The sequence below is a fragment of the Gossypium hirsutum genome, chromosome A01, assembly GCF_007990345.1.
Source record: "Gossypium hirsutum isolate 1008001.06 chromosome A01, Gossypium_hirsutum_v2.1, whole genome shotgun sequence".
Lineage (NCBI taxonomy): Eukaryota > Viridiplantae > Streptophyta > Magnoliopsida > Malvales > Malvaceae > Gossypium > Gossypium hirsutum.
In genome coordinates, this window is record NC_053424.1 from 7,693,672 (window position 1) to 7,716,916 (window position 23,245).

Here is a 23,245-nt window from a genome sequence, read left to right on the forward strand (position 1 = left end):
CCATCTTGTCAGGTTTTTCTTCAAGGGCTATATCTAGCTCTTGCTGACATAAGACATCCAGGATCTCACATTGCCACATACCAAAATTATTGGTACCGTCAAATTTCTCTACTTCAAATTTTGCATTTGTCACAGTAGTCCTTGCTGATGACGATGCTGCCATTTTTCTCCTCAATCCCAACTACTGTATACGTGAACAGTACCGTATACATGAATAGTGCCGTATACGTAAATAGTACTGCATACATGAATAGTGTCGTATACGTGAATAGTACCGTAAACGGTCGTATTCCCCAAGTACGAACCTGGCTCTGGTACCAATTGTTGCGCGGAAGCGTGTGAAAGAGTAAAATTATTGTAGTGAAAAATCACACTAAGTTCAATTCCCAGGAAAGAGAGGTAGATCACGAAGATCACTTAAATACCAAGTCTTTCCTAGCCAGAATATCCCTCTATCGTAATTTAATAGCATAATAAATCACTACAATCACATTCACAAAATATGCAAAACAAATAATAAAGAACACCAGAATTTTAACGAGGTTCAGCAAATTTTGCCTACGTCCTCGGGCACTACCAAATATATTTCACTCCAAAAATTACAAGTGAAATTTACAAATAGAGAGAGAGAATAATGCCTTAAGTAGAGAATGGCAATTATGGGATGAAGAAAGTAAGCAATGGTTAGGCCTATTTATAGTTGAGGTTCAAGGATCAACTTGCAATGTCCCTATACAATTAGGGACCAAAATTGCAATTATCCCATGCCAACTTTTAACCCAACTTGCCAACCAATATTACTTTCTACTTTCGGTGCCCACCCCATTTGACTTTTCAAACAATGGTGGGTTCCAATAAAGAGTGTAATCTTTTGTTTGTTTAATCACAAAAAAGAAGAAGAAGACACATACCAATATTCCACCTGAGCTTTTTTCAACTGCATACAATTTATCTAAATAATATAATTGTATTATGATCTAGTTGTGCTCTTAATCCCTATATTTTTTATATATTTAATATTTATCTTTTTATTTTTAATTTTAAGAATTCAATCTCTCTAAAGTCGAAATAATAAAGGCAGCACCATGACACGACTTTTATGAAAAATAATCTGTTGGTAAAGTCATTTATGTATAGCAAATTCTAACCAAAAAAAAAAAATCAATTCAAGAGTCACAAAGGATTGAAATAGAAAGCACCCAAATTAACAAGACCCGAACCCGTAGACTTGACGAAAATAGAACTAAATTGGAAGTAATAATATGTATTTGTTAAAACAAGATTGGATTTTAGTAAAATAATTTGGTTTGCCCTAATTATTTATAAATATACATTGCTTTGACAATTACTACAATCTTATTTGGTGAACTCCTGAACTGTAAAACTAGGGGTTACTTGCTTTGCAAATAAAAAATGTGGCTGTAATAGTGATCGGAACCGTGACCATAGTTTCTACACGAAATTAAAAGTGCATAAAAGACAATGACGAATATCGAGATTATTTACGCAATTTGACCTCAGTCTACGTTTGCGGGGCTTGTTTAGAGCAATGATCCACAGTTCTTTCTCATAGTACAACCAATGATTTAAGTCTTAATACTGGTTTAACACTCACTAATTTAGTGACCTAATAGTTGTACAAAGACTAAATCACTCTCCTATTAAGCTTCCTCCTCGAAAGTTTAGTTTTGCAATTCAAGAGACTCTATTGATTGTTTACAGAAACAATGCACACATAAAACGTTTATTGCTTGAACAATTTTGTACTCTTCTAGTCTTTCAATCTTTCTTTTACTCTTTTAACCTAGACAGAACTTAAAGTTTATATATGACATAAGTTTTGTTTACATTAGAGTTATAGTCTAAATACTTTTCTATAAAGTAAAACCAAAAAACAACATAAGATAATACTTGTATAAGAGTCTCAATTCAATCTGAAGTCTTCAACTATAAAAAGTGACTTTACTTATTCCACAAAAAACCTGACTTAACTTGCAAGAAACCAATCTTCAAGTCTTCAATTTCCATTCAATTGATCTTCATATGTTTGGGCTTTATTCTTCCAAATATCTTCAAAATATTAGCCTAATATTTTTGTTCAAAAAAAATGAAACCGTACTTGAAATTGTGATCACTATTTCAACCACCAAAACAACCATCGAATGTGACAACATGAACAAGCTTTATAGTCTCCCCACTTTGTTCCTTGAATTGGTGGAGCAATATCCTTCTCCTTATAAAGGAGCCTATATTCCAAGTTTGCCTTAATTGGTTGCCTGAGCTATACAACTTGGGAGAATATTGTTTGCAACATGATGGACTTCAAACAGTGGATGGCTTTAGTTTGAGTCGAATCGTAAATCAATAATTCACTTCAAATAGTGAATGGCATTGATTCGAATCCTAAATCACTAATTCGAGCATGATTTTAATATACAAAATTTAGAATTATTCATAACTTTTCTTCAAAATTTAATTAGGAGGATAAATACAATTTAACATATTTGAACTCATGTCCTCCTAAACTGATAATAATGTCAATCCCAACTGAACTAAAATTCAATCGATATATTTCAGCATGATTTAAGTTAAATGTCTTAGCATTAAATAACATATAATTAAATACTCCAATATAAATTGATTTGGTGCAATGATATGCATATATATGTATATATAACAGGAATTGGTTTTGCATTTAGTGAAAGAACATTATTTTCATGTCCATTTTATGGTTTATATTTGAGATTTGTGATTATCTTTTTTATTAATGTTATCTCCAAAATTTAAACCTTTGTTTCTATTAAGAATATAATGTATCTTACTGATGCAGTAGAAAATTATTAGTATTATATCCCTCTTTTGTTCTTTGCCTACATTTGCAGCTCATAATGGTTAATAATTTATTTGTTATTCTTAAGCTTTTCTTCAGAATATCTGTCCCATCAAGAGGGTAAGAATTAATTTTTTTTCTGTCATGGGAATCACTTGAACCTTTTCCACAATCAAGATCAATTCTTTACTTAAAACTATGAACATCATAAATAAGTGTTATCAGAAAATAAATATTTTAATACAAAAATTTCGTCTTTGCTTTTAGAAAAAATGGAAAAAACTGAAAAATCATGGATTTGTCGCCTATTTAATCTCGGATAAAATTTTAGTGGGTTATGAGATAAGAGTAATTTTGTTGAACACTGAATATGTAAAAGATCAAGAGCCAATGTAAATAAATTGATTGATGTGGTTCAGTGATATACATAATATATTAAAGCAGGAATTGGTCTTCCCTTTAGCGAACAAAGTTGATCGTTAATATACATAATATACATAATATATTAAAGCAGCTGGGAATGGTTAATAATTAGGGTAAATTACACCAATAGTTACTCAACTTTAAGGTAGCTAACAAAATAGTCACGTTTCATTTTAGTCACTTAACTTTTGAAAAATAACAAAACAGTCACTAACGTTATAAAAAAGTGACAACACAGTCACTAACTAACGGTTTCCGTTAGTGTATTAACAGAACAGCTGATGTGGCAAGTTAACTAGCTGACGTGGCCAGTTAACTTGCCATGTTGGATGAAAAAATTGAAAAAAAACCTAAAAAAACCCCCTTTTAACAGAGAAGACGAAGAAGAAAAAGTAGTAACAACAGCAGAAGAAGAAGAAGAAACTTTCGTAAGAGACCTCCGAGTGTTTTTGCTAGAAGAGGCAAACAGTTGCACTTATCTGCAATTTTCTTACCAATGTCTGCCAAGATCTGACACGCTTTGTGATTCCATCCAGAAAATGCTACCTGACTGAATAAGGACCAACACTCTTCTTCAGACAATTCCCCAAATTGAATAATCTGGTACAACCTATTATAGTAGCAACATTCTCCTTGCGTGTGGTGACCAAGATTTTGCTTCCTGGGGAGGCACTACTTTTAAGACAGCATTTCAATGATTGCCACTTCCTCTCATCTTCTGTCCAGACATCATCAAGAACAAGTAGGAACTTTTTTCCCATAATAGATTCATGGATTTTCTCTAGTACAGTGTTCAACTCATGCAAACCCAACGAAATACCCGTTAGAGTTTCAAGAATTGCTTTTGCAATCCTTATCTCATCAAAGGGATCTGAAACACACGCCCATAGTTTCTTCTGAAAATAGGCGTTAACCTCTCTATCGTTGTAAACTATTTGGGCTAAAGTTGTTTTCCCTATCCCTCCCATCCCCACGATGGAGATTATATGGATTCCCCTTTCTTGACCATTTTTGCTTAGCAACATGCTGGTAATGGTGTTTTTATCTTGGTCTCGACCACGTATTTCAGATGCATCAACAAAACATATGATTTTAGGTCTTTTAGGCTCTATATCATCATTCCTGACTTAGATTTACAATGAAAGAAAAATCATCTTTCTCTTTTGCAATGACTTGAAGACTTTCACTTAGCTCTTTAATCTTCTTCTGCTGCTGCTGCTTCTTCTTCTCTGTTAAAGGGGTTTTTCTAGGTTTTTTTTTTAACTTCTTTATCTCATGTGGCAAGTTAACTGGCCACGTCAGCTAGTTAACTTGCCACATCAGCGGTTCTGTTAAGACACTAACGGAAACTGTTAGTCAGTGACTGTTTTGTCACTTTTTTATAACGTTAGTGACTGTTTTGTTATTTTTCAAAAGTTGAGTGACTGAAATAAAACCTAGGTGACTATTTTGTTAGCTACCCTAAAGTTGAGTGATTGTTGGTGTAATTTACCCTAATAATTAATATGTTATTCTTAAGCTTTTGTGCAACTTTTTGAATCACTTAAACCCGTTCCACAAGCAAGATTAATTCTTTGTTTAAAACTTTGAACACCATAAAGAGGCAATATCGATGTTATTAGAAAACAAGGATTTTATTTGCTTTGAATTTAAAAAAAAACAAAAATCATGGATTTCTCAGCCATTTCATCTGTTGTCCAGACTGTTGGGAGGTTGCTAACTTAGGAAGTCACATCGTTGATGGGCGTGAAGGACCAAGTTGAGGATTTGCAAAAGGAGCTTGAATGGATTCAAAGTTTCCTGAAGGAGGCAGACGCGAGGAAAGTTGATGATGAGGTGGTGCGCACCAGTATTAATGAAATCAGAGAATTGGCGTATGATGCCGAAGATGTGATCGAGACTTTTGCTCTCAAAGTTGCACCTAGAAGTAAAAGAGGTTTCTCTAATGTCACCAAAAGATTTGCTTGCATCCTTAATGAGGGAGGGTTGCTCTGCCAAACCAAGTGCGAGATTCAGAAAATCACAGCCAGAATCACCCAATTGACTCGGCGATTGCAAACCTATGATGTAAAACAGCCAAGGGATGGAGCAGGGTCAAGTTCTTCAAATCAAAGGAGAGAATTGAGGCGGCCTTATCCTCATATTGTCGACGACAACGTTATTGGGTTGCATGATGATATCAAGAAGTTGGTGTCAATTCTTGTTGACGAGGAAAGTGCTTGCAAGGTTGTTTCCATATGCGGAATGGGTGGTCTTGGCAAGATTGGTATCAAGAAGTTGGTGTCAATTCTTGTTGACGAGGAAAGTGCTTGCAAGGTTGTTTCCATATGCGGAATGGGTGGTCTTGGCAAGACCAATCTTGCCAAGAAAATATACTGTCATAGCCATGTTATTGGTGGTTTCAACCGCTTGGTTTGGGTATATGTTTCTCAATTCCAAAAAATAAGAGTTTAGAAAAAATTTTTATCTAGTCTTCAAATTTTAGATGATGCTGACAGAGATGAAGAATTAGCGGAGAAGTTACATAACTTCTTGAAGGATAACAAATGTATTCATTCTAGATTTATTGTTCAAGTTCTTTTATTTATATTTTTATATTAAAAGTTATTAAGTACATCAAAATTTAACTTTTATATTTGGATGAGGGATTTATTTGTTTGGGTAAATACATGAGAGAATTTTAAAATTTGTGTGTAATTTGAGACCAATAGTATAGAATTAATATATTTTAGTAAATTTATGAGGAGATTTTACAAGTGTTAACACTTTGAATTGATTAATTTTAAAATAGTAGCATTTTAAAAATTTTAAAAAAATTCAAATGTCTTTATCCAAACACATTCTTAAACAATTAGATATTGTTAATACTTAATTATGACGGTAATTATTTTCAATAAGTTTGTAAAGTTTAGATTAAAATTAGTGGTTAGCTATGTATTAACTTTTGTTATTTTTACTATGATTTGAAATTTTTAAATTTTCATTCACTAAAAGATATTAATAGGTTAATATGTGTTTTGTCACTTAACTATAACTCGTTTTCATTCAACACTGTAATTCATTGTAATGGAAGAATGATGTGACACTTTTATAGTCAATGAAATATTGACACACGTCACTGGCATCATATGTCACTCTCATTATAGTGAAGAATGAGAAAAAAATATTAAATTTTATTTTAAAAATAAGAAAGAATATAAAATTTTAAAAACATAAATATTTTTTTATTTTTTCAATTGTTTTGAAAATTTTCAATTTTTAAATATTTATTAAATTTTTAAATATTAAAAATTTCAAAAATATAGATCTTTTCAGTTCCATCTTTTTAAAATGTTTATAATTAATAATATTTTAATATTTTAAAAATATTTTATTAAATTCTTCTAATTTTTAAATTTTAAAACCATTTGTATTATTTGTTTCTCTTTCTTCACTTGTAATAACGAGAGTGATATGTGATGCGGGTGCCACGTGCCAATGTTTTACTAACCTAAAAATGTCATGTCATACTTCTTTAATAGGTAAAGTATCTAATTGAATGAAACTATAGGTGGTAACTGTGAATTTTCTTTAAATTGTAGATAAGGTATACATTAAAAGCTAAATTGCAAATTAACCTTCTTATGTATGAAAAATTATCATATATTTAAGGGATAAAATAATATTTAGTTCTTGAGTTTGGTAATATTTTTCACCTAAGTCCTTGAAATTTTTTTTTGGTCTATATTAGTTTTTGGAACCTGACTGGTTTTCATAATTTGGGCCTCAAACTTGGATTTAGTTAATGTATGATGATATGATTCTTTGAGATTATACTATATCATCACTTAAATTTTCTTTAAATCTAAAATTTTTATAGTTTTTATATTTTATATATCTATATTTTAATTTTCAATTGATGACATGGTGTAATTTTAAAGTGTCACATCATTAAACTTTAATGAAATTTAAGTTTAGGAATCAAAAGTAAAAACAAGTTGTCAAGTTTCAGGACTGAAGTGAATAAAAAAAAGTTTATGAATAAAATTAAAAAAATTGTCAAGTTCAGAGACTACATATTGTTTATCCTTATATTTAATAATATTTTTTGTTAAGTACTGAATTTCTAAATTTATTTATTGTTTTGAGACAATTTTTTATTTGATATATTAGTTTTAGTAAACTCAAAAAGAATGTATTGATACAATACCCCCCCCCCACAATACTTATTATCTATAGTAGTGTGAACTTTAAAACTTAAGATTTTTGCTTAATAAATTTATTCTATTTGAATATGTATTTTATTATTTAAATTAATAAATATTTAACAATGGTCTTCACAAGGTACTAATTTAGCTTGAAATTAATAAAATTTAAATATAATTTTGATTAATTTATTTAATTTTAATTTTTTATATAATGCCTACATTTACACATAAACCTTCTCAATCCTTAAATCGGAGGGAAAAAATGTTTAAACACACTCGAAACCATATCCTTCTCGTTGCTGTAATAGCAATGATGTCAATTGAGCGAAATCTCAATCAGCATTTAAAATTAACTAAACTATGTGATAAAACCCCAAAACTACAAAACTTTGATTGAAAGTGCAATTTGATACATGAAATTTTATAGTACAATTATACTCATGAAACTTTAATTGTGATTCAAATATCAAATTGATTTTATGGTGCAATTTAAATAAGTGAAATTATAAAATTTTATTATTGGATTTGGTATTTGATTAAATGTATAATTCCATGTGTATATTGTGATTTAAGTCGATTCAAATACCAAATCAATTTTATGGTCCGATATTATTGCACCAAATTTTATGGTACTTAATTTTCAATGTTAAATTTTCAGTTTATTATACAACACCTAAATTTATCTCTTTCGCTACTAGAAATTATAGTATACAATAATATCAATCAACAAATTAAGTTTATCTCCTTTGCTTCTTAAATCTTTTGTTAGGAAATGAAAGAAATCAAAGAAAAAGATAAGTTAAAAAATAGGGAAAAAAAAGTAATTAAATTGCTTTAAAAGAAAAAAAGAATTCTTCTTAAATGACTATTTAAGTATCATGTCAATTTGTCATTTCTCCATTAATGGTCTAGTAATTAAATATACAATTTGATAATGTTAGTGAATCTTTCAAAATAGATTAAAGTTCGTTCATCAAAATATAATTTAAATTTCTGCAGCCTACCCTCAAAATAGTGCTGGAGGATATTAAGATCCAGAAAAGTATTACTGTTATTCAAGTGTTAACCAAACAATTAACTTATTTATTCAAAAGCTACGGAAGATGTAGTGAAGAGAAGTAATTTGATGTTCTTATTGCTTGTTATTTTACAGAAAACATAGTTGATTCAAAACTGGAAGAGTTGGGGAAAGACATGGTTAATAACTGTCGAGGGTTGCCATTAGCCATCATTGTATTGGGAGGAATTTTGGCTACAAAGAGTTCAATACATGAATGGAAAATTGTGCATAAAAATGCTAAATCATACTTGAAGAAAGGCAAAGGTGCCCAACATATTGAGCATGTGTTAGCCTTGAGTTATGATGATTTGCCACCTTATTTAAGATCATGTTTTCTTTATTTGAGCCAATTTCCAGAAGATTACCAGATACCTGCAGAAAGATTGATTCAACTATGGGTTGCAGAAGGCATTGTGTCATCAATAGAGGAGGAAGGAAATGGAGAAATTATGGAGGATGTTGCAGAAGGCTTCTTAGATGAGCTTGTGGAAAGGTGTATGGTTCAAGTTGGGGAAAGAGACCCAACCTTGAAGGTCAAAACTTGCCACATGCACGATCTAATGAGAGATCTTTGCCTATCAATAGCAAAGCAAGAAAATTTTTTCAGCATAATCAATCATTCCTCAGTGTCTCTATCTAATACGAGGGCAGTCCATAGAATTGTTGTACATCAACACATTCATGTTCAGCGCATTAAAAGTAGTATCCCTCTTAGATCCATCTTGTTCTTTTGGCACCCGTTTGATTTGGATTTGGAACTCTGTCTAAGTGATGAGGACGATTTTTGGTGGTTTGTCTGGTTTGTTTGTTTAATTTTGAAATGGCAGAGATCTTGGAACTACACGTTCGGAAATTTTAAGAAGCTTAGAGTTCTAAGCTTTGAAGGAGGAGTGAAAGGATATTCGGGATTTAAGTTATCTAGTGCTATAGCTAATCTCATCCATCTTAGATGCTTGAATTTATGTGGTATTGTATTCTATTGCCCAAATATCCCTACGTCTCTGGGCAACTTAAGGTGTTTGCAAACCTTGGATTTAAGAATTTTTCGTCATGCTGATTATGGTGCTATGAATGTACCTAACATAATATGGAAGTTAGAACAGTTAAGACATCTCTATCTCCCCCTGACGATGACTTATAAGACCAAATTGAAGTTGCACACGTTGACAAACATGTTAACACTAATCAACTTCAACACAAGGAACTGCTTGGTCGCAGATCTTTCCAAGTTCACAAAACTTAGAAAGTTGGGGATTCTTGGACCATTCAATATTGATGATTTTAAGGAAAAGATGGATAAGAATCTGCCAATTATAGCAAGTGACTGCCTTCGGTCCTTGTCTATTTGGAATTATGAAGGAATAGATCCAAAAGTATTAGCTCACCTCCTTTCAAGTTGTGTTAATTTTTGTGAGTTGATTTTACGAGTGAAGGTGGAGAAGTTGCCAGATTTTCACCATTTCTCTTCGAGTATCGCATTGTGGAAGATCCTATGCCAACACTAGAGAAGCTGCCCAATTTAAGGGTTCTGGAATTATATGTGTATGCTTTCATTGGAAAGGAAATTGTTTGCTCTGCACTCCATTTTCCTAAACTTGAGTCTCTAACCTTTAGTGAGCTTTGGAACTTGGAGGAGTGGAAGGTAGAAGAAGGAGCCGTGCCTGCTCTACGCCATTTGAAGATTAGTGGTTGTAAAAAATTGAAGATGCTTTCAGTTGGATTGAGATTCATTACAACCCTCCAAGAATTGAAGATTGAGTATATACCAAAGGATTTTAAAGGTAAAATGGTGCAAGGAAGAGAAGATTTCTACAAAGTCCAACACATTCCTTCCAGCATATTTTATCATATCTACAGTGTGTGAAATTTATATCACTTCTTCTTGATTAAAAACCTATGAATTCAGGGTATGCATTTATAATCTCTTTTCCTCGGTAGAACTGTCAACTTCATTCTACTTTCATTCATGTTCTTTGAAATAATTTGCGTACAATTTGGTGACCGGAGAAAAACAGAGTATGCATAGTTTTGCAAATTAATTTGGAATCTTTGTAAATCAATGAAATTGGCATTCTTTTTTCAGGAGAACCTATTGTCAAGGGTGGTGTCGTGCTCAATTCGATGTATCAATAAGGTAATGAATTTGAAACTAGGTTTCTTAAATCATGACAAGTACTTGTTCAATTTTGTTAATATTTCATTTGATAATTTTTTTATTCAGAAAATAATCAGATTGATTGATTTCAACCTAAGTTTAATAATGACTTGTATTCATTTAGCAGGTAAAAGGAGGGACTGCCATTGGTTTATGTTGATCTGTGGCCACCACTTTTTAATGTTGTAAAATTCTCTATTCTGATGTTATATTGTATCTTCTACCTTACGGTGTCCGTTGATCAATGGAACCTCTTTGGTTTGGTCTAAAACTTGTAGTTAAATCCTCTTATTATTATCAATAATATGACTCCTCAGCTTCATCTCCTTTTAATTTTGTTTCTTCCCCTCCTGTTTTTGGTTATCACTTCATTATTTGATTTCAACATAAAAGAAATGCAATCCAATAAGATTGTAACCAAAATTACTTAAACCTGTTCCATAAGCAAGATTAATCTCAACTTTTGCTTTCCCATTTCTCTATGTTATAGTTTCAAATATTATATACACTTAAAAGAAAAAGAAGAAGGCACTAAATTTCAACTTTTGCTTTTCTTTTGTCTTGCCTCTTACCTTCCAAATCCAATAATATTACGCAAAAATATTGTTTAGCTAGCTTGTTAATTTTATTTCTCTTTAGCAAAAATATCTGTCTCATCAAGAATCACTTCAACCTTTTCCACAAGCAAGATCAATTCTTCACTTAAAACTATGAACATCATAAATAAGTGTTACCAGAAAATAAAGATTTTACTACAAAAATTTCGTCTTTGCTTTCAGAAAAAATGGAAAAAACTGAAAAATCATAGATTTGTCACCTATTTAATCTCGGATAAAATTTTAGTGGGTTATGAGATAAGAGTAATTTTGTTGAACACTGAATATGTAAAAGATCAAGAGCCAATGTAAATAAATTGATTGATGTGGTTCAGTGATATACATAAAATATTAAAGCAGGAATTGGTCTTCCCTTTAGCGAACAAAGTTGATCGTTAGTATACATAATATACATAATATATTAAAGCAGCTGGGAATGGTTAATAATTAATATGTTATTCTTAAGCTTTTGTGCAACTTTTTGAATCACTTAAACCCGTTTCACAAGCAAGATTAATTCTTTGTTTAAAACTTTGAACACCATAAAGAGGCAATATCGATGTTATCAGAAAACAAAGATTTTATTTGCTTTGAATTTAAAAAAAAAAATCATGGATTTCTCAGCCATTTCATCTGTTGTCCAGACTGTTGGGAGGTTGCTAACTCAGGAAGTCACATCGTTGATGGGCGTGAAGGACCAAGTTGAGGATTTGCAAAAGGAGCTTGAATGGATACAAAGTTTCCTGAAGGAGGCAGACGCGAGGAAAGTTGATGATGAGGTGGTGCGCACCAGTATTAATGAAATCAGAGAATTGGCGTATGATGCCGAAGATGTGATCGAGACTTTTGCTCTCAAAGTTGCACCTAGAAGGAAAGGAGGTTTCTCTAATGTCACCAAAAGATTTGCTTGCATCCTTAACGAGGGAGGGTTGCTCTGCCAAACCAAGTGCGAGATTCAGAAAATCACAGCCAGAATCACCCAATTGACTAGGCGATTGCAAACCTATGATGTAAAACAGCCAAGGGATGGAGCAGGGTCAAGTTCTTCAAATCAAAGGCGAGAATTGAGGCGGCCTTATCCTCATATTGTCGACGACAACGTTGTTGGGTTGCATGATGATATCAAGAAGTTGGTGTCAATTCTTGTTGACGAGGAAAGTGATTGCAAAGTTGTTTCCATATGCGGAATGGGTGGTCTTGGCAAGACCACTCTTGCCAAGAAAATATACCGTCATAGCCATGTCATTGGTGGTTTCAATCGCTTGGTTTGGGTATATGTTTCTCAACAATTCCAAAAAATAAGAGTTTGGAAAGACATTTTGTCTGGTCTTCAAATTTTAAATTATGCCGACAGAGAGAGGAGAGATGAAGAATTAGCGGAGAAGTTACATAACTTCTTGAAGGATAACAAATGTTTGGTGATATTAGATGATATTTGGAGCATAGAGGCTTGGGATAGTCTTAAACCTGCTTTTCCAGTTGCAATGAACACTAACAGCAAGTTCTTGCTCACCTCTCGAAACAAAGAGATAGTTTCACATGCAGATAGAAGAGGATACTTACATGAATTGCAGTGTTTAAACGATAATGAAAGTTGGAAATTATTTCAAAAGATAGCATTTTCACAAGCACATCCTACAGGTACTTATTATCTTCATCTTATTTTAATATATTTATTCTAGATTTATTGTTCAAGTTCTTTTATTTATATTTTTATATTAAAAGTTATAAAGTAGATCAATTTTGAACTTTTATTTTTGGATGAGGAATTTATAAAAGGAATTACATTTGTGTCAAAATTTTTAAAATTTAAAAAATGAATTTATTTGTTTGAATAAAAATATGGGAGAATTTTAAAATTGGTATCTATATATGTATTTACATTTTGGGTAAAAATGTGGGTGAATATATTTGGGTAAATATTTGTTTGGGTAAAAATGACAACTATTTTCAATAAGTTGGTAAAGTTTAGATTAAAATTAGCGGATAGCTATGTATTTACATTTTGAATTAGTGATGACAAGAGCTAAATTCTAATGAAAAACAAATAATAATGAATAAGACAATTATAGTAATTAAAAGTAATATGATTATCTTTTTGTGGTTTTGGGTATAAAGTAATTTTAAAATTCGTGATCAGCATATACTCTTTTAATAGACCTATTAAATCCGAAAAGTTAATCACTAAATCCACTCCTATATATGTATTAGAAAACCAAAAAAGAAAAATATGTGTACCCTAACAAAATAATATTTAACTTTTGTTATTTTTAAATTTTATTTGAAATTTTTATTAATATATATATTACTTTATAGGGTTAATATGGATTTTGCTTCTTAACTATACCTCGTAATCATTAAACATTTTAATTCATCATGATGAAGACTGACATGATACTTTTGTAGCCAATAAAATGTTGACACATGCTACTCACATCACATGTCATTCTCGTTATAGTGAAGTAACAAAAAAATTATTAAAAAATTATTTTAAAAATAAGAAAGAATAAAAATTTTAAAAACATAAATTTATTTTTATTTTTTATGTTTTATGTTTTTCAATTGTTTTTAAAATTTTTAATTTAAATTTTTATTGAATTTTTAAATATTAAAAATTTAAAAATATAAATAATTTATTTCTTTTGTTTTTCTATGTCAATTTTTTTTTCAAATTTTTAATTTTGAAATGTTTATTAAATTTTTAAATATTAAAAATTTCAAAAATATAAATATTTTCAGTTCCATATTTTTGAAATGTTTATAATTAATAATTCTAGAATTTTTAATATTTTATCAAAACTTTCTAATTTTTAGATTTTAAAACAATTTTTAATATTTGTTTTTCTTCACTTGTAATATGAATGTGATATGTGATGTGGGTGCCAAGTGCCAATGTTTTATTGGCCTAAAAATGCCACGTCATACTTTTTCAAGGGGTAAAGTATCTAATGGAATGAAACTACAGGTGGTATCTGCGAAGTTTTCTTTAAATGCCACGTCATACTTCTTTAAATTTATTGTAATTTTGTTTCATTTCAAAAATTATTTTTATTTAATTCTAGTATATTTTTTAAAATTTATTTTATTAAAATTATTGTAAATTTCTAAAATATATTCATATTGAATTTTTTTTAAAATTATTTAATTCTAATATTATTCTTCTTATTTTTATTTTTTAATTTGTAAAATTCTAATAACACAATTTTTATTAAATCATTTATTTATCCAAATAAAGCAATTACAAGCCTTAACACTTTGAATTGATAAATTTTAAAATGGTAGCATTTTAAAAATTTAGAAAATCTAAGATTCTTTGTCCAAACACATCCTTAGAATAATTAAATATTTTTATTACTTTATGATGGAAATTAATTTCAATAAGTTTGTAAAGTTTAGATTAAAATTAGTGGTTAGTTATGTATTTACATTTTAAAATAGTGATGACGAGAGAATAATAATAATAAGACAACTATAGTAATTAAAAGTAATAAGGCTATCGTTTAGTGAGTCTGAGCATGGAGCAATTTTAAAATTTATGACCATTAACTACTTTTTTAATAGATCTACAAAATGTAAAAGATTAATCACTAAGCTTACCTCGTAGATATATTAGGAAATCAAAAAAGAAAAATATGACTACCCAAACTAAAACTTAACAAAACAATATAACTTTTGTTATTTTTAATATGACTTAATCTTATTTGAAATTTATAGTTTTCATTCACTAAAAAATATTAATATATGTGTGTTTTTGCCACTTAATTTCAGTTAAACACTGTAACCTGGAAAAATGACATGACATTTTTATTGTCAATGAAATGTTGATACGTGCCACTCGCATCACATGCTACTTTCATTATAGTGGAAAATGAAAAAAAATATTACAAATTATTTTAAAAATAAGAAAGAATATAAAATTTTAAAAACATAAACATTTTTATTTTTATTTTTATATTTTTTAATTGTTTTGAAAATTTTCAATTTTCAAATGTTTATTAAATTTTTAAATATTAAAAATTTCAAAAATATAAATATTTTCAGTTCCATATTTTTTAGATGTTTCTTTCATTACCGAGGGAGTAATTATTTCGGCTGGGGATTGGTTGTTAAGGAGGTGGCTTTTAAGCTCCTTGTTCTTTTATTTATTTTGGCCCTTTTTTTTCTTTTTTCTTTTTTCTTTTTCTTTTTGGATTTTGTTACTGCACTTCGTTCTGAATTAATAAGATCTCCAGCCAGATTATTTCAAAAAAAAAAAATATCTATAATTAATAATTCAGAATATTTTAATATTTTAAAAATATTTTATTAAATTTCTATAAATTTTAGATTTTATATAAATTTTATTTAAATTTACAAGTGATGACATGGTATAATCTTATAGTGTTACATCAACAAACATGAATAAAATTCAAGTTTATGGATTAAATTAAAAACAAATTGTCAAGTTTCAATGTAAATAAAAAAATTTCAAGAATAAAATTGAAAAAAATTGTCAAGTTTAAGACTACATATTCTTTATCCTTATATCTAATAGTATATTTTGTTAAGTTCTAAATTTCTAAATTTATTTATTATTTTGAGAAATTTTTATTTCATACATTAGTTTTAGTAAACTAAAAAGAAATGTATTGATATAATACTTCCCCCCTCTATATTTATTATCTATAATATATTGTCAACTTTAAAACTTAAAATATTTACTTAACAAATTTAATCTATTTGAATATGTATTTTATTATTTAAATTAATAATATTTAACAGTGGTCTTCACTATCAGAAATTATAAAATACTGTCAATTAACAAATTAAGTTATCTCCTTTGCTTCTTAAAACTTTTGTATGGAAATGAAAGAAATAAAAGAAAAAAATAAAAGTTTAAAAAATAAAAAAATAATAATTAAATTGCGCAAAAAAAAAATCTAATTTAGATGTGTAATTTGATAATAATAATAATAAACGTCTTAAATGATTATTTAACCTATCTAGTTAACTTGTCATTTTACTATTAATGGCTTAGTAACTAAAATAATATAATTCGATGATGTTAGCGATTCTTTCAAGATAAATTAAAATTCGAGCATTAAAATAGAGAAGTAATTTGGTGTTCTTATTGCTTGTTATTTTACAGAAAACATAGTTGATCCAAAGCTGGAAGAGTTAGGGAAAGACATGGTTTATAGCTGTCGAGGGTTGCCATTAGCCATCATTGTATTGGGAGGCATTTTGGCTACAAAGAGTTAAATACATGAATGGCAAATCGTGCATAAAAATGCTAAATCATACTTAAAGAAAGGAAAAGCTGCCCAACAAATTGAGCATGTGTTAGCCTTGAGTTATGATGATTTGCCGCCTTATTTAAGACCATGTTTCCTTTATTTGAGTCAATTTCCAAAAGATTACCAGATACCTACAGAAAAATTGATTCAACTGTGGGTTGCAGAAGGCATTGTGTCATCAACAGAGGATGAAGGAAATGGAGAAGTTATGGAGGATGTTGCAGAAGGCTTCTTAGACGAGCTTGTGGAAAGGTGTATAGTTCAAGTTGGGGAAAGAGACCCAACCTTGAAGGTCAGAACTTGCCACATGCACGATCTAATGAGAGATATTTGCCTGTCAATTGCAAAGCAAGAAAATTTTCTCAGCATTATCAATGATTCCTCATTGTCTCCATCCAATACGAGGGCAGTCCGTAGAATTGTTGTACATCAACACATTCATGTTCAGCGCATTAAAAGTAGTATCCCTCTTAGATCCGTCTTGTTCTTTTGGAGCCCGTTTGATTTGGGTTTGGAACCCGGTCAAAGAGATGAGGAGGATTTTTGCTGTTTGGTCTGGTTGGTTTGTGTGATGCTGAAATGGAAGAGATCTTGGAAGTACATGTTTGGAAAATTTAAGAAGCTTAGAGTTCTAAGCTTTGAAGGAGACATGAAAGGATATTCAGGATGTAAGTTATCTAGTGCTATAGGTAATCTCATCTATCTTAGATTCTTGAATTTACGTGGTATTCAATTCAATTGGCCAAAAATCCCTTCGTCTCTAGGCAACTTAAGGTGTTTGCAAACCTTGGATTTAAGAATTTTTGGTCTTGTTGTAGATATGTATAGTTATGTACCTAACAAAATATGGAAGTTAGAGCAGTTAAGACATCTCTATCTCCCGGAGAGCATGACTGATGAGACCAAATTGAAGTTGCACACCTTGACAAACATTTTAACACTAATCAACTTCAACACAAGGAACTGCTTCGTTGCAAATCTTTCCAAGTTCACAAAACTTAGAAAGTTGGGAATTTGTGGGCCATTTGATTTTAAGGAGGAGCTGGATAAGAATTTTCCAATTATAGCAAGTGACTGCCTTCGGTCCTTGTCTATTTGGAATGATAAATGAATAGATCCGAAAGTATTAGCTCACCTCCTTTTAAGTTGTGTTAATTTGTGTGAGTTGATTTTACAAGTGAAGATAGAGAAGTTACCAGATTTTCACCATTTCTCTTCGAGTATCGCTTATTTACACTTGAGAGAGTGCGAGCTTGTGGAAGATCCTATGCCAACACTAGAGAAGCTGCCCAATTTAAGGGTTCTGGAATTATATGTGTATGCTTTCATTGGAGAGGAAATGGTTTGCTCTGCACCCGATTTTCCTAAACTTGAGTCTCTAACCCTCTACGGGCTGTGGAATTTGGAGGAGTGAGAGGTGGAAGAAGGAGCCGTGCCTGCTCTATTCTATTTGGAGATTAAAGGTTGTAAAAAACTGAAGATGCTTCCAGATGGATTGAGATTTATTACGACCCTCCAAGAATTGAAGATTGAGTATATGCCAAAGGATTTTAAAGATAAAATGGTGCAAGGAAGAGAAGATTTCTACAAAGTCCTGTTGAAAAGTCAAATTAAAAGGGGTGTTGAAAAGTCAAAAAAATGGGAGGTGCAAGTGGCACCGAAAGAAAAAAATGGTAGGCAAGTTATTTAAAGTTGAATGGGATAATTGCAATTTTGGTCCCTAATTTTTTAGGCCATTTGCAAGTTAGTCCCTGACCCTCAACTATAAATAGGCCTAACCATTTCTCATTTACACCATCCCAACCAATCTTTCTCTCTTAGTTTTCTTTCTTCTCCCATTTGAGAATTCTTAAGGAATTCTATTTGTTTGTAATATTTTGAAGATAGTAAAGTTATCATCTGGTGTTAGTGCCCGAGGACGTAGGTATAATTTATCGAACCTCGTTAAAACTCTTGTGTTCTTTCTTGTCCTAGTTTTCTTTCAATATTTGAGGGTATAATAGTAGTATTTAATTGTGCTATTAAATTATTATAGAAAAGATATTCTGACTAAGGAAAGACTTGGTATTTAAGAGATCCATATGATCCACCTCTCTTCCCTGGGAATTGAACTTTGTGTGATTTTTTAGTACAATAATTTACACGCTTCCGACCCTATTGGAACAACAAGTGGTATCAAGAGCCGAAGGTTAATCGTAGTATGCTCTGTGGTTACAGTTTGAACTGATCTTCCACATCAGAAAAGATTTCCTTAGGTATATTTAAAGATTATGGAGAAAACGGTCGGTGTAGGAGCTTCAACATCGTCCATGTGGACAAGACCGACAATTGCAAATGCAAGACTGGCCGTGGAGATCTTTGATGGCACGGGCCATTTTGGTATGTAGCAAAGTGAGGTTCTAGATGCCCTTTTTCAGCAGGGTCTAGACATTGCCATTGATGAAGAGAATCCAGATGATGTACAAGAGAAAGATTGGAAGGCGATCAATCGGTTGGCATGTGGCACAATTCGACCATGCCTTTCTTGAGAGTAGAGGTATGCTTTTTCAAAGGAGACTTCTGCAAATAAGTTGTGGGTGGCACTTGAAGAAAATTTTTTGAAGAAAAACAGTCAAAATAAGCTCCACTTGAAGAAAAGACTGTTTCGCTTCACTTACGTCCCAAGTACCACAATGAATGATCACATCACCAAATTTAATCAGTTAGTCACTGATTTGCTAAATATGGATGAGACATTCAAAGATGAAGATTTGGCTTTGATGCTGTTGGGGTCACTTCCTGAAGAGTTTGAGTTCCTAGAAACTACTCTACTTCATGGCAGGAGTGATATATCTCTGAGCGAAGTCTGTGCGGCCTTATACAGTTATGAACAGAGAAAGAAGGACAAACAGAAAAACTCAACCAGAGATACAGAAGCTTTAGTAGTCCGAGGTCGTTCATACACTCGGAAGAAAACTCAGAAGGGGAGATCAAAGTCAAAGTCCAGACTCGGGAAAGATGAATGTGCCTTTTGTCATGAGAAAGGCCACTGGAAGAAAAATTGTCCAAAGTTGAAGAATAAGGGAAAAGCTGCTGTAGATGCTTGTGTTGCAAAGCATGATACTAGTGACACTGAACTATCACTGGTTGCATCATCATCGTCGTTCCATTCAGATGAGTGGATATTGGATTCGGGTTGTACCTATCATATGTCCCCTAACCGGGAGTGGTTCTCTGATTTAGTAGAACTAAATGGAGGAGTTGTTTATATGGGCAATGACAATGCCTGTAAAACTGTTGGGATAGGTTCAATCCAATTAAAGAATCAAGATGGATTAACCAGAGTTCTGACTGATGTTCGGTATGTGCCCAGTTTGAAGAAAAATCTCATCTCATTGGGAGCCTTGGAATCCAATGGTTCAGTTGTTACTATGAGAGATGAGATTTTGAAAGTGACATCTGGCGCACTTGTGATATTGAAGGGCATCAGGAAAAATAACTTGTATTACTACCAAGGTAGTACAGTTATTGGAGCAGTCGCTACAGCTTTCGGTAACAAAGAATTGGACTCAATGCAGTTGTGGCATATGAAGTTGGGACATGCCAGCGAAAAATCCTTGCAAATTCTGGCAAAGCAAGGATTGTTGAAAGGTGCAAAGGCTTGCAAATTAAAATTTTACGAGCATTGTGTTCTGGGAAAGCAAAAGAGAGTGAAATTCGGTACTGCTATCCATAATACAAAAGGTATTTTGGAATATGTTCACTCAGATGTGTGGGGGCCTTCTAAGACACCTTCATTGGGAGGAAAACACTACTTTGTTACTTTTCTTGATGACTTTTCCAGAAGAGTTTGGGTGTATACCATGAGAACTAAGGATGAAGTGCTTAGAGTTTTTCTTAAATGGAAAACTATGATCGAAAACCAAACTGGCAAGAAAATCAAGCGGCTTAGGACGGACAATGGAGGGGAATATAAAAGTGATCCGTTCTTCGATGTGTGCCAAGAGTATCGTATTGTTCGACACTTCACAGTTAGGGATACACCACAGCAGAATGGATTGGCAGAGCGTATGAATCGAACATTGCTGGAGAAAGTTCGATGTATGTTGTCCAATACTGGGTTGGGCAAGCAATTTTGGGCTGAGGCTGTGACATACGCTGGCCATCTTGTTAATCGTTTGCCATCATCTGCATTAGAAAGAAAAACTCCTATGGAGGTATGGTCTGGAAAACCGGCTACAGATTATGATTCCTTACATGTGTTTGGATCCACTGCATATTACCATGTGAAGGAGTCAAAGTTAGATCCGAGGGCAAAGAAAGCTCTCTTTATGGGAATCACTTCTGGAGTGAAGGGATTTTGTCTTTGGTGCTTAAGCACAAAGAAAATGATCTGTAGCAGAGATGTTACCTTTGATGAATCTGCCACATTGAAAAAGGTAGCAGATAAAGATATTCAGACGAGCAATACTCCACAGTAGGTGGAGTGTACTCCAAAACAGGTAGAGTTTAAGCAGATGGGGATTTGCCCAGTTAATAAGTCTAATTCTCCTGCCACAATAGAGGAATTAGAGGTTGAAGAGGTTCTGACCCAAGAACCACTAAGTACACCAGAACCAGTTGCAGTTGCAAGGCCACGTAGAGAAATTCGTAAACCTGCTCGATTTACTGATATGGTGGCCTACGCCCTTCCCGTTGTTGATGATATTCCTATCACTTATCAAGAAGCAATGCAAAGCTTAGAAAGTGATAAATGGAAAAGCGCCATGGATGAAGAAATGCAGTTTCTCCTGAAGAACAATACTTAGGAGTTGGCGCAATTACCGAAAGGTAAAAGGGCAATCGGATGCAAGTGGGTATTCGCAAAGAAAGATGGATCTCCTAGCAAGAAGGATATTCGCTACAAGGCAAGATTGGTAGCTAAAGGCTACGCTCAGAAGGAGGGAATTGACTACAATGATGTATTTTCCCCTATTGTGAAGCATTCCTCCATTAGAATTTTGTTGGCCTTGGTAGCACAGTTGAATTTGGAACTAGCTCAACTTGATGTTAAGACGGCTTTCTTGCATGTTGAGTTAGAAGAGGAGATCTATATGACTCAGCCCGAAGGATACACAGATGCTGGTGGTAGAAATTGGGTTTGTAAGCTGAACAAATCGCTATATGGATTGAAGCAATCCCCGAGGCAGTGGTACAAGCGATTTGATAGCTTTATGAGAAGGCAGAAGTACACAAGAAGCAAATATGACAATTGTGTGTATTTGCAGAAGCTGCATGACGGATCTTTCATTTATCTACTCTTGTATGTTGATGATATGTTAATCGCTTCGAAGAGCCAAAAAGAGATAGATAAGCTGAAGGCTCAGTTGAATCAAGAGTTCGAGATGAAAGATCTAGGTGAGGCCAAGAAGATTCTCGACATGGAGATAAGTAGAGATAGACAGAGAGGCAAGCTTTGTTTGAATCAGAAGCAATATCTGAAAAAGGCATTACAATGTTTTGGTGTAAATGAAAACACAAAACATGTAAGTACCCCACTTGCTTCTCATTTGAAACTTAGTGCTCAATTATCTCCGAAAACTGAAGAAGAAAGAGAATATATGGCAAAAGTCCCATATGCTAATGCAGTTGGGAGTTTGATGTATACGATGGTGTGTACGCGGCCTGACATTTCACAAGTTGTTGGAGTTGTGAGCAGGTATATGCATGATCCTGGAAAAGGACATTGGCAAGTTGTAAAATGGATTCTACGGTATCTTCGAAAAACCGTAGATGTTGGTTTAATTTTTGAACAGGATGAAGCACTTGGTCAGTTTGTAGTTGGATATGTTGATTCCGACTTTGCTGGTGATTTAGATAAACGTCGTTCAACTACGGGGTATCTGTTTACTCTTGCGAAAGCCCTAGTGAGTTGGAAGTCTACCTTACAGTCTACAGTAGCTGTGTCTACTACAGAGGCAGAATATATGGCAGTTACAGAAGCTGTTAAGGAGGCTATTTGGCTTAATGGATTGTTGAAAGACTCAGGAGTTGTTCAAAGTCACATAAGTTTATATTGTGACAGTCAGAGCGCTATTCATTTAGCGAAAAATCAAGTCTATCATTCAAGAACCAAGCATATCGACGTAAGATATCACTTTGTGCGGGTAGTCTTTGAAAAAGAAAAATTCTACTTCAGAAGATTCCGGCAGCAGATAATCCCGCAGATATGATGACCAAGGTGGTAACAACAATCAAGTTTAATCATTGTTTGAACTTGATTAACATCCTGAGAATTTGAGCACCTTCAGGTGTATGGCGCTCGAGAGCGCATTTGGAGGTACTACAAAAGATAACTTTATCGAATTTGGAGAGTTGAAGGAAGTGTGTGAAGATGTGATTATCCTAATCAAATCTTCAAGGTGGAGATTGTTGAAAAGTCAAATTAAAAGGGGTGTTGAAAAGTCAAAAAAATGGGAGGTGCAAGTGGCACCGAAAGAAAAAAATGGTAGGCAAGTTGTTTAAAGTTGAATGGGATAATTGCAATTTTGGTCCCTAATTTTTTAGGCCATTTGCAAGTTAGTCCCTGAACCTCAACTATAAATAGGCCTAACCATTTCTCATTTACACCATCCCAACCAATCTTTCTCTCTTAGTTTTCTTTCTTCTCCCATTTGAGAATTCTTAAGGAATTCTATTTGTTTGTAATATTTTGAAGATAGTAAAGTTATCATCTGGTGTTAGTGCCCGAGGACGTAGG

General features: G+C 32.4%; 3 protein-coding genes across 3 annotated transcripts; 2 read left to right on the top strand and 1 right to left on the bottom strand.

Annotated features, from left to right (window-relative positions):
- Positions 1 to 3,795: 3,795 nt before the first annotated feature.
- Positions 3,796 to 4,278, bottom strand: LOC107917233 (putative disease resistance protein RGA3). The gene has a single exon (XM_016846605.2). The coding sequence runs from the start codon at positions 4,276 to 4,278 to the stop codon at positions 3,796 to 3,798; it is 483 nt and encodes a 160-aa protein (XP_016702094.2).
- Positions 4,279 to 8,634: 4,356 nt separating this feature from the next.
- Positions 8,635 to 10,633, top strand: LOC107917234 (probable disease resistance protein At1g58602). The gene is made up of 3 exons (XM_016846606.2): positions 8,635 to 9,820; positions 9,934 to 10,281; positions 10,584 to 10,633. Exons 1-3 carry the CDS (start codon positions 8,635 to 8,637, stop codon positions 10,631 to 10,633), a joined length of 1,584 nt encoding a protein of 527 aa, XP_016702095.2.
- Positions 10,634 to 11,860: 1,227 nt separating this feature from the next.
- On the top strand, positions 11,861 to 17,941 carry LOC107917235 (putative disease resistance protein At1g50180). The gene is made up of 4 exons (XM_041078583.1): positions 11,861 to 12,892; positions 16,380 to 16,459; positions 16,517 to 17,597; positions 17,706 to 17,941. The coding sequence occupies exons 1-4, from the start codon at positions 11,863 to 11,865 to the stop codon at positions 17,939 to 17,941; spliced, it is 2,427 nt and encodes an 808-aa protein (XP_040934517.1). The 5' UTR covers positions 11,861 to 11,862.
- The last annotated feature ends 5,304 nt before the right edge of the window (positions 17,942 to 23,245 follow it).

Bases quoted from the DNA above. Each gene is read 5' to 3' on its own strand.
- LOC107917234 (XM_016846606.2), top strand. From the start codon at position 8,635: ATGGTTAATAACTGTCGAGGGTTGCCATTAGCCATCATTGTATTGGGA. The intron at 9,821-9,933 runs GTGACTGCCTTC...TTACGAGTGAAG, and splicing joins GAATCTGCCAATTATAGCAA to GTGGAGAAGTTGCCAGATTT. The intron at 10,282-10,583 runs GTAAAATGGTGC...TTCTTTTTTCAG, and splicing joins TATACCAAAGGATTTTAAAG to GAGAACCTATTGTCAAGGGT.
- LOC107917233 (XM_016846605.2), bottom strand. From the start codon at position 4,278: ATGTTGCTAAGCAAAAATGGTCAAGAAAGGGGAATCCATATAATCTCC.
- LOC107917235 (XM_041078583.1), top strand. From the start codon at position 11,863: ATGGATTTCTCAGCCATTTCATCTGTTGTCCAGACTGTTGGGAGGTTG. The intron at 16,460-16,516 runs GTATTGGGAGGC...CAAATCGTGCAT, and splicing joins GGTTGCCATTAGCCATCATT to AAAAATGCTAAATCATACTT. The intron at 17,598-17,705 runs GTGACTGCCTTC...TGATTTTACAAG, and splicing joins GAATTTTCCAATTATAGCAA to TGAAGATAGAGAAGTTACCA.